This window comes from Sinocyclocheilus grahami, unplaced genomic scaffold, assembly GCF_001515645.1.
Source record: "Sinocyclocheilus grahami isolate Dianchi unplaced genomic scaffold, SAMN03320097.WGS_v1.1 scaffold1463.1, whole genome shotgun sequence".
Taxonomy (NCBI): Eukaryota; Metazoa; Chordata; class Actinopteri; order Cypriniformes; family Cyprinidae; genus Sinocyclocheilus; species Sinocyclocheilus grahami.
Genome location: NW_015506642.1, coordinates 352,277 through 361,666, shown reverse-complemented (window position 1 = coordinate 361,666; position 9,390 = coordinate 352,277). Strand labels below are relative to the sequence as shown.

Below are 9,390 nucleotides of genomic sequence, written 5' to 3'. Positions count from 1 at the left end.
ATGTCAGTCTTATGCACACCCCTTCAAGTAAAGTGTAACTGAAAACGTTGAGAGAAACATTTATGATGTTATTTGAACTTGATGAACGTTCTTATAATTTCGAGAGAAAAGGTTCTAAACACAACATTCTCGGAAGGTGCTTATCACGATTTCTAATGTAACTTTGTAACCTTTAAATACTAGTCTAATCACCACAAGAAAACGGGACATTCTAGCGTTCTTAGAATAAACGTTGAAATCTCGTTATATTTTGGTGAAATAAAGTCATTAGACAGTTTTTGTAACCTCTGAATAACTTTCTAATTTCATTTCAAAACAATGTTCCCACGTCGTTTTTATAACCTAAATGTGTCGCCTGTACGGCAGCCGATAGAGTTCTCGAACACACGCACACCTGAGATGATGATGATGAAGATGATGAAGGGCTTACCTCCAGCTGCACGTAAGTTGAGGGGAACCATCCCTTGACTCCGTCCTTCTCTCCCTCCCACCAGCCTCCGTCCAGAGCTTGCGTTACTCTGATCACTTCTCCAGCCTCAAACTTCAGTCCCTGCTGATGCTGATCCCCGTTGAAGGAGTATAAGCTTCGACAAAACGAGCCTGACATCGTAAACCCCTCAGGTGGCGAATCGAATCTCCAAACGGTCTCCAAAACCGTACTCCGAATGACTTTAAGAGAGCTTAAACCGGGTCTGTCATGCTCCTGCGCGGAGTGGACTGTAATGTTTGCCTCACTCCTGATCTGTGTCACTAAGCGTCTGTATTGTCTAATACAGGAGAACACAGAGAACTGAATATATTCGACCATTCGACCTGATGGATTCAAACTGATTTCAGCTCCAACTGTTGAATTAAAAGGTGTCAGAAACCTTTACAGTGTTGACAAATGTACCATGTTCTGCACATTACAGTAGCCTTTCTAGTCGTAGCTATTAATAGGCGATGGATAGGCTACTTCAAATGAAGGAAACTCTCTAAAGAGTGTGATGTGACGGGGTTTCATGGTTATTGTGTGTCATTAGGTACATTCCTGCTCGTGAAATGTATAGTCACTCCTCTGCTGGATGATGTAAGGCACATTTACAGGAGCTGCAGGAGTGAAACCTGAAAGAGTGGAAATATGACTGCATCATGTGTTCAGCTGCTCTCGGTTGTCTGTGGTCTCCCTCTCGTGGACAGATAACTGTGGTGTTCTGAACACAGCTCGAGCTCTGAACATCTTAAAGTGCACTTCTTGTGTTACAGACAGTGTTACAAAACAACAACAACAACAACAACAAAGTATGGTATTGTATGGAAGCCCGTTTCCACCACGGAATTTAAAATTTTTTACTTTCTTTCTCGCAATTCCACAATTCTGAGTTTATATCTCACAATTGGTCTTTTTTTTTGTCGGACGGAATACAAAAAAAATCACAATTCTGAGTTTACTTCTCGCAACTGTTGTTTTGAATAAAAAATAAAAAGGTAACTGTAACTTTTTATCTCACAATTCTGACTTTTCTTCTCAGAACTGCAAGTTTTTATGCAGAGCTGGGTAGGTTACAAATTGTAGTCCGTTACTGATTCCAAATTACAAGATACAAATTGTAGTTAGTAACGTAATCCGTTACGTTACACATTTTATGCAATATAGCCTAATCAGACTATTTTTAATTACTTTAGATTACTTTTGATTTGTTGTTATTTACAACATGAAGTGCATTAAACATTACATTATAAAGGTTTCCCAAACTGGGGTTCATAAAGGAACTGCAGGGGGTTTGTGAGTTTAACCCTCATGTGATGTTCGGGTCCTTTTTGCTCTGTAAACTCGTTAGTGTGATGGGGTTCTGAACACAACACAAGGGTTAATGAAATGCAAATAATTAATTAAATCATAAAAATGTCAAATTAAAATAAATTATTTTTATGATTGAGAAATGTTGGATACTGCTGGAAATGCTGCTATGGGGTATCCTATTTATTATTAATATTAATATAACTGATTAAGTAGTCAAACTCATTCCACATCAGCAGAATAGTGTGGTACAGAAAGTCTATGTCCATAAAACAGGTTCTGAATGAATTATGTTACTGATACCTAATGGTCAAAAGCAATAGCAATAGTCAATAGGTCAATATTATTAAATTGCAGACAAAGATCTTGACAAAGGGGTCTTGACAAAGACCCCTCTGTCAAGCTCCTGAAGTTTGCAGACGACACCACACTCATCGGCCTCATTCAGGACGGTGACGAGTCTGCTTACAGACAGGAGGTCGAGCAGCTGGCTGTCTGGTGCAGTCTCAACAACCTGGAGCTGAACCCCCTCAAAACTGTGGAGATGACCGTGGACTTCAGGAGAAACCCCTCTGCACTCCCCCCACTCGCCATCATGGACAGCACTGTGACTGCAGTGGAGTCATTCAGGTTCCTGGGCACCACAATCTCTCAGGACCTGAAGTGGGACACTCACATTGACTCCATTGTGAAAAAGGCCCAGCAGAGGTTGTACTTCCTTCGCCAGCTGAGGAAGTTCAACCTGCCACAGGAGCTGCTGAAACAGTTCTACTCCGCCATCATTGAATCCATCCTCTGCACTTCAATAACTGTCTGGTTCAGCTCAGCTACCAAATCTGACCTCAGAAGACTTCAGAGGGTAGTCCGGACTGCTGAGCGAATCATTGGTACAACCCTCCCTTCTCCCCAAGAACTGTACTTATCCAGAGTGAGCAAAAGGGCTGGCAGAATCACCCTGGACCCCTCACATCCAGCACACTCCCTCTTTGAACTGTTGCCATCTGGTCGACGCTACAGAGCTCTGAGCACCAGAACGACCAGACACAGGAACAGTTTCTTCCCTCAGGCCATCCATCTCATGAACACTTGACAATAACTGTGGAACACACACTATTTATTCACTCATACACTTATTTATCTAACACACACACTCAGTCTACATTTAAATTTGCACATAATATACCTGTACATACAACTGTCTATTGTTATATACCTGTACATACAATTTTCGATTTGTATATTTTTATTCCTTATTTACTTGTTCTATTTTTTATTTTTTTTTTATTATCTGTGTTTTTTCTGTCACTGTCATTCTGTTACACTGTGGAAGCTTCTGTCACGAAAACAAATTCCTCGTATGTGTAAACATACCTGGCAATAAAAACTCATTCTGATTCTGAAGATTTTGAATAGCTAGGCTGGCTTGCACACTATATTGCCAAAAGTATTGGGGCACCCCCTTCTAATGAACAGGTTTGACTACTTTAGTCATTTCTAATGTTTAGTAAAAAAAAAGCATATAAAGCTATTCTAGGGAATTGTGTGCTTCTAATTTTATACCAATAGTTTGAACAGGACCCTTTTCTATTCTAACACAACAATGCCTCTGTGTATAAGGCAAGGTTAAAAAAAAAGATTGATCGAGTCAGTGTGGAAGAACTGGACTGGTCTGCAGAAAAGCCAAGTCCTAATCCCAGCTGAACACCTCTGCTGTGACTTTAAACGCAGACCTTGAGCCAAAAGCTCATCACCAAACACCTGTGACTTGTACATACATATGGACATATGTACCCCCTTCTTTAGAACAGAAAAATGCACTTCCAAAACTGTGACATCAAAGATGGAAACATAATGTCATTGGTGTTTGGCGATGAGTTTTTTTGAGTTTTTTTACTTTGGGCGATATAGTCAGTGTATGTTTGGTGAGGTAGGGGACCCAACCTCATATTCTTTCATAGGGCCCAAAATTGCTAGCGGCGCCCCTGGTCACGATGATCCAAACGGTTTCCACTTTCTCCGAGAGAATCCAGTCTGGTGTCTGAATGCAGGCGCTGGAAATGATGTTTCACTTCCACATCGTCCAATCAGAAGATTCACAGATACCCCACAAGCTCACTTTCAGCATGTTTTCAGAGGATCTGGCATGAGTTTGTGTGAGATGCGGCCTATAATTCATGCACAGCTCACTTATTGTAAAAGATGCACAGCGTTGATCAAACGTCGGTCTGATTGTATAATGATACGCCGCCGGATAGTGTTCAGAGAGTGTCATGTTTTCACGATGGAAGATGATGACACTAGTCTTTGTCAAGAAATCAGCTTTCCAGTTTCACAGCAGAAAATCCTCTCAAATGCGGTTTAAGAAATAGTAGTGTTCAGATCACGAATCATTTTAAGGGTGATGTGTATTATTATTATATTGTATCAAGAGTGGAAACTATGTACAGAAAAAATCACTGAAATAGAATCACTGAGTGTACGGTGAGAAGAGTAATCTGTAAAAAATGTGCAGGGATAAAGCATACTATATGTTCATTTTTGGATATACAGTATATTGACCTCTGACAGCTTGTTAACGAGGACATCAGCTGGTGTTATGAATATGATGAGCGTGTTTACCTGCAGGATTATTGTCATTCTGCTCTGTTAGATCTGAACACACAACGGGCTCAATGCTAGAATAAAACCAATACTCAGCATCTCGCAGTTATTATTGCATTTATACCTGTAAACGCTAGCAGTTACATGCATTTGAAGATCGTTCTGAAGTACCTGCACTGAAAAAAACAATGGGTGTGGAAACAGTTTTCACTCAGAAATCACACATTTCACACTGAATTAAATGACATCTTGAAGTGGAAAGTCGAAAAACTCACTGCAGTGCTCTTCAGAAGTCATCGAATACAGCGCACACAGTCTGATTGGTTGCTTTTACGTTTGTTTATTGAGCTCTGGTACAGTAATACAGCGGTGGAGACAAATACTGGTGATGTTGTTCAGTGGCCTAGCAATACTAAAGCTTTCTGTCATACGAATTACATTCCAGAAGAAACAAAGCTGTAGGAAGGGAAACAAACACAAGATAGCAAAGTCACTTCTGCTGGGCTGCTCTGTTCATTGGCTGATATCAAACATAGAAAAATAAAATCTACAGGAGTAACTCTACATCAAACTTTACACACAATTCATCTGGATTATAGACCTAATATCTGAGCTGGTTATATTAAGAGTATGAACCTACCTTTATGTGTAAAAATAGAGTCTCTTATCAAAACAGTACTGTGTTTAATACTGAGTCTCGAATAGAAAACAGCTTGTTGTTGGTCTATAATGCCCTCAATGCTTATTCATGGACTTCAGATCCCAGGGTTTATTTCTTACAAAAGTGTATTTATATAAAAGTGGATCGTCTGATTCATGTATTGAGTTCATTTGTATTGTAAGGCTTCACGGCTCCACAAAAGGCATATAAAGCGATCCTAAAGGTCTGTACAAAAGCATTCAGTGGCACAAAATATGATTCGAAACCAGAAAATAACATGGAAAAAAAAAATCTATTCACAGTTTGAGCTTTTGGTGAACTAATATCATTTATAAAATAAAAAAAAGCTCTGCTATTCAGTGACCAGTCTTAAAAGCTAAAACGAAAGATCTTAAAAAGTCAGGTCCCAAATTTGCCACAGTACAGTTTCACAGTTGAACTTATATAATCGATATATTAGATTTCATTCTTCACAAGTGCTGGTAAAAATGGGCATCGCTTTTAATGAAGTATTGCTTCTGATTGTGATTTCAGATTGATTCAGTGTGACTTAACTGACACTCAGAGGTTTGGATGAGAAACAGGGACGAGAAGTCTTCTAATAAATCAGACAGGATTAAAAACCTGCTGTTTGTGTCAGAAAACATGCATGTCCTATGAAAAATATCAATAAGGGAGGATGAGTTCACACAATGAAATGATGGATCTGAATATTATCTCAAACGTAATTTGTTTTGACTCTGGCGTCCTCATTTTAATCATGAGAAAGTTTACTCTAACTTTTGTTTTTAATGAAAAGGAATGTCTCATAAATATGTATAAATATGCCAATGAAAAGAAAAGGTTGAAATAAATACATCAGAAGAGTAAGATCCAAAAATAATAAAACTAATAAAAAAAAAGAGCCAATGAATGTTCAAAACAACATAAGTGGCAGTAATATAATAATTTAGAATGCAAAACAGACTTTGGGGGAAGAAAATAAGCAAAATATGCAAACGTAATTTGTTTTGACTCTGGCGTCCTCATTTTAATCATGAGAAAGTTTACTCTAACTTTTGTTTTTAATGAAAAGGAATGTCTCATAAATATGTATAAATATGCCAATGAAAAGAAAAGGTTGAAATAAATACATCAGAAGAGTAAGATCCAAAAATAATAAAACTAATTAAAAAAAGAGCTAATGAATGTTCAAAACAACATAAGTGGCAGTAATATAATAATTTAGAATGCAAAACAGACTTTGGGGGAAGAAAATAAGCAAAATATGATTTAAAAAAAAAACTTAATCTGCTTTGATCTTTTGACCAGAGATTAAAAGGCTTGATCGTGCTAAAATACAGTTCAGTTCTCCGGTGACTACGAAGAGTTGAGATTTGGGGATATTCTTTTTCACATAAAGTGTAGTGCAATGAAAAAATAAAAATAATTGCAACTTTATTTCTCTTATTTCTTTTCTATTGCAACTTTTCCCCCCACAATTCTGAGAAAAGAATTAAGATAGAAAGTCAGAATTCCAAGATATAAACTCATAATTATGAGACATAAAGTCGAAGTTGCAAGATATAAACTCGGAATTGCGAGATATAGAGTCGGAATTATGAGATATAGAGTCGGAATTATGAGATATAGACTCGGAATTGCGAGATATAGAGTCGGAATTATAAGATATAGAGTCGGAATTATGAGATATAGACTCGGAATGGCGAGATATAGACTCGGAATTGCGAGATATAGAGTCGGAATTATGAGATATAGACTCGGAATGGCGAGATATAGACTCGGAATTGCGAGATATAGAGTCGGAATTATGAGATATAGACTCGGAATTGCGAGATATAGAGTCGGTATTATGAGATATAGATTTGGAATTATGAGATATAGATTTGGAATTATGAGATATATATTTGGAATTATGAGATATAGAGTCGGAATTGCGAGATGTAAACTCGGAATTGCGAGATAAAAAGTCAGAATTATGAGATATAGAATCAGAATATTAAGATATAAAATTACGAGAAAAAAAAAGTCATAATTGTGAGATAAAAGTCGCAATTACCTGTTTTTACTTGTCATTCTGTGGTGGAAAAACATTGCGAGACGTAAACTCAATTCAGAAAAAAAAGTCACAATTCTGAGTTTATATCATATTGTGAGAAACAGTCTGAGCTATAAAGACACAAATACTGTTATTTTGTATCCCATGATGGAAGCAGGCCTTCGTATCACACGTAAAACCCAAAGGATTGCGCTCGCTAAATAAATGAAAGACACGATGGTGACAGAAAGGAAGGAAATGCTCATATAAAGCGTGACATCCTACTGTAAGCTCAAGGTGCAAGTGTGAATTCATATTTACAAGGGCATGTGATATACTAGTGTAACGCATTAATACATGCTTTTCCCACACCACAGATGTGCAGACGAAACTAAACCTTATCGAGCTGCGTCCATGTGTTTGCAGACGGATGTACGGACGTCTCGGTCTGAATCCAATTCCTTTCTGTTTCCAGTAATCCAAACAGAATCCACAGTCGAAACGATTCAAGTTTTGATGGAGCGTGATGAAACAGTGGTAAGCGCTGGAGCTCTGGCTGTGGACGTGATGTTTGTCCTCACCAGTGCTCCAGGTGCAGGCTGATGTCGGTCTCGTCCAGGAGCTCCGTGTTGAAGATGCTCGGTCCAGACGGAGGCAGGCCGCTGTGGGAGGCGTTGGCGGAGCTGGGTGGAATCAGATCCAGCCACTCCATCGTCTCCCACGGCGACTCCGCGAAGGTCATTCCGAGGCCGTGACCCTCGGCGGCACCCGCTGAGATCTTTGTGAATCCGTCCTCAGCTGGCATCTTCAGGAGCGCCGCGTCTCCTTGCGTCCGGCTCAGCAGCGGCTCCAGGTGAGCGTCTCCGTGATCGGACCACAGCATGGAGGGCGACACCTGACTGTAGTGTCGGTGGAACTTGGGCGAAACTGTAAGGTGAGGCACAACTTTGGTTACAGGAGACCGCTCTTCTTTGGCGTTAGCTGGCATTTCTTTAAAACAAGACAATGACAGCACAGACAGCGACTTTAATGGTCAATAACAGCTGGGCGGTTACTGGGTGAAATGCAATGATTGAGACTCACCTCCGCTCTCGATGAGGACGTCTAGAAGCTCGTCCATCTGCTGGCTGCGTGACATCTGCTGCAAGAACATCACAGGATCATGTAATGGTGTTGCTATTCAGTGCAGCCTTCTATTCTTGGCTTTAACCCTCGTAACGCAGAGGAAATGTGTAACAATTGCATCCTGTTTTTTATTAACGGAATGAAACTTTGCAAATGCTTTAAGACCCTCAAAATACACATCATTTATTTGTTTCAGATGTTGTTTTTGAAGAGATAGAACCATTTAAGAAACATGTTTCATGCTCTTGGGTGTTAAAAATGCTTTTTGTAGAATTGTATATGAAGTTATATTAGTGTCAAAGAACTTACAACTGTAACTTACAATTTACTGTAATTTACTGCCACTGTCAGTAAAGCTGTAGAGACACAGACAGAAGCTCTCTGAGAGCGTGAGAGGATCCTGAGCTGCTTTACCTGTTTCATAGCATCCTCATAACGCGGCAGCCCTTTGCTGCCGGAGGCAGGAGGATCTGAGCTACAGAAGGCGGTGCTGGATGTGGGAGACTTGGGCTCAACGTGCCGCGGAGAGAGAGACAGAGCCTCCTACAGGAGACAGGGCCACACGTTACACCTCTGAGGAGCCAGAGGAGCACAGCTCTCTGACCAGTGTGTGTGTGTGTGTGTGTGTGTGTGTGAGAGAGAGAGAGAGAGAGAGAGAGAGTGTGTGTGTGTGTGTGTGCCCTTTGCTGCCGGAGGCAGGAGGATCTGAGCTACAGAAGGCAGTGCTGGATGTGGGAGACTTGGGCTCAACGTGCCGCGGAGAGAGAGACAGAGCATCCTACAGGAGACAGGGCCACACGTTACACCTCTGAGGAGCCAGAGGAGCACAGCTCTCTGACCAGTGTGTTTGTGTGTGAGAGAGAGAGAGTGTGTGTGTGTGTGTGTTTTCATAGCATCCTCATAACGCGGCAGCCCTTTGCTGCCGGAGGCAGGAGGATCTGAGCTACAGAAGGCGGTGCTGGATGTGGGAGACTTGGGCTCAACGTGCCGCGGAGAGAGAGACAGAGCCTCCTACAGGAGACAGGGCCACACGTTACACCTCTGAGGAGCCAGAGGAGCACAGCTCTCTGACCAGTGTGTGTGTGTGTGTGTGTGTGTGTGTGAGAGAGAGAGAGAGAGAGAGAGAGAGTGTGTGTGTGTGTGTGTGTGTGTGAGAGTGTGAGTGGGTGCGAGAGCGAGAGAGAG

The 9,390-nt window shown here is 40.7% G+C and overlaps 2 protein-coding genes across 2 annotated transcripts in view; both read right to left on the bottom strand.

The window, feature by feature from the left end:
• Window positions 1-704, bottom strand: part of LOC107570467 (growth arrest-specific protein 7) — an 11,309-nt gene extending 10,605 nt beyond the window's left edge. Inside the window, exon 1 of the mRNA XM_016256702.1 lies at window positions 431-704. Within this exon, the coding sequence (XP_016112188.1) occupies window positions 431-607 (177 nt within the window). The 5' untranslated portion in view covers window positions 608-704. The remainder of the gene's footprint in view (window positions 1-430) is intronic.
• A 4,004-nt stretch (window positions 705-4,708) lies between these two features.
• LOC107570481 (myocardin-like) overlaps window positions 4,709-9,390 on the bottom strand; it is a 29,412-nt gene continuing 24,730 nt past the window's right edge. Inside the window, exons 11-13 of the mRNA XM_016256711.1 lie at window positions 8,164-8,221; window positions 7,662-8,070; window positions 4,709-4,837 (exon numbers count right to left, since the gene is read on the bottom strand). Coding sequence (XP_016112197.1) covers window positions 4,816-4,837; window positions 7,662-8,070; window positions 8,164-8,221 — 489 coding nt within the window. The 3' untranslated portion in view covers window positions 4,709-4,815. The remainder of the gene's footprint in view (window positions 4,838-7,661; window positions 8,071-8,163; window positions 8,222-9,390) is intronic.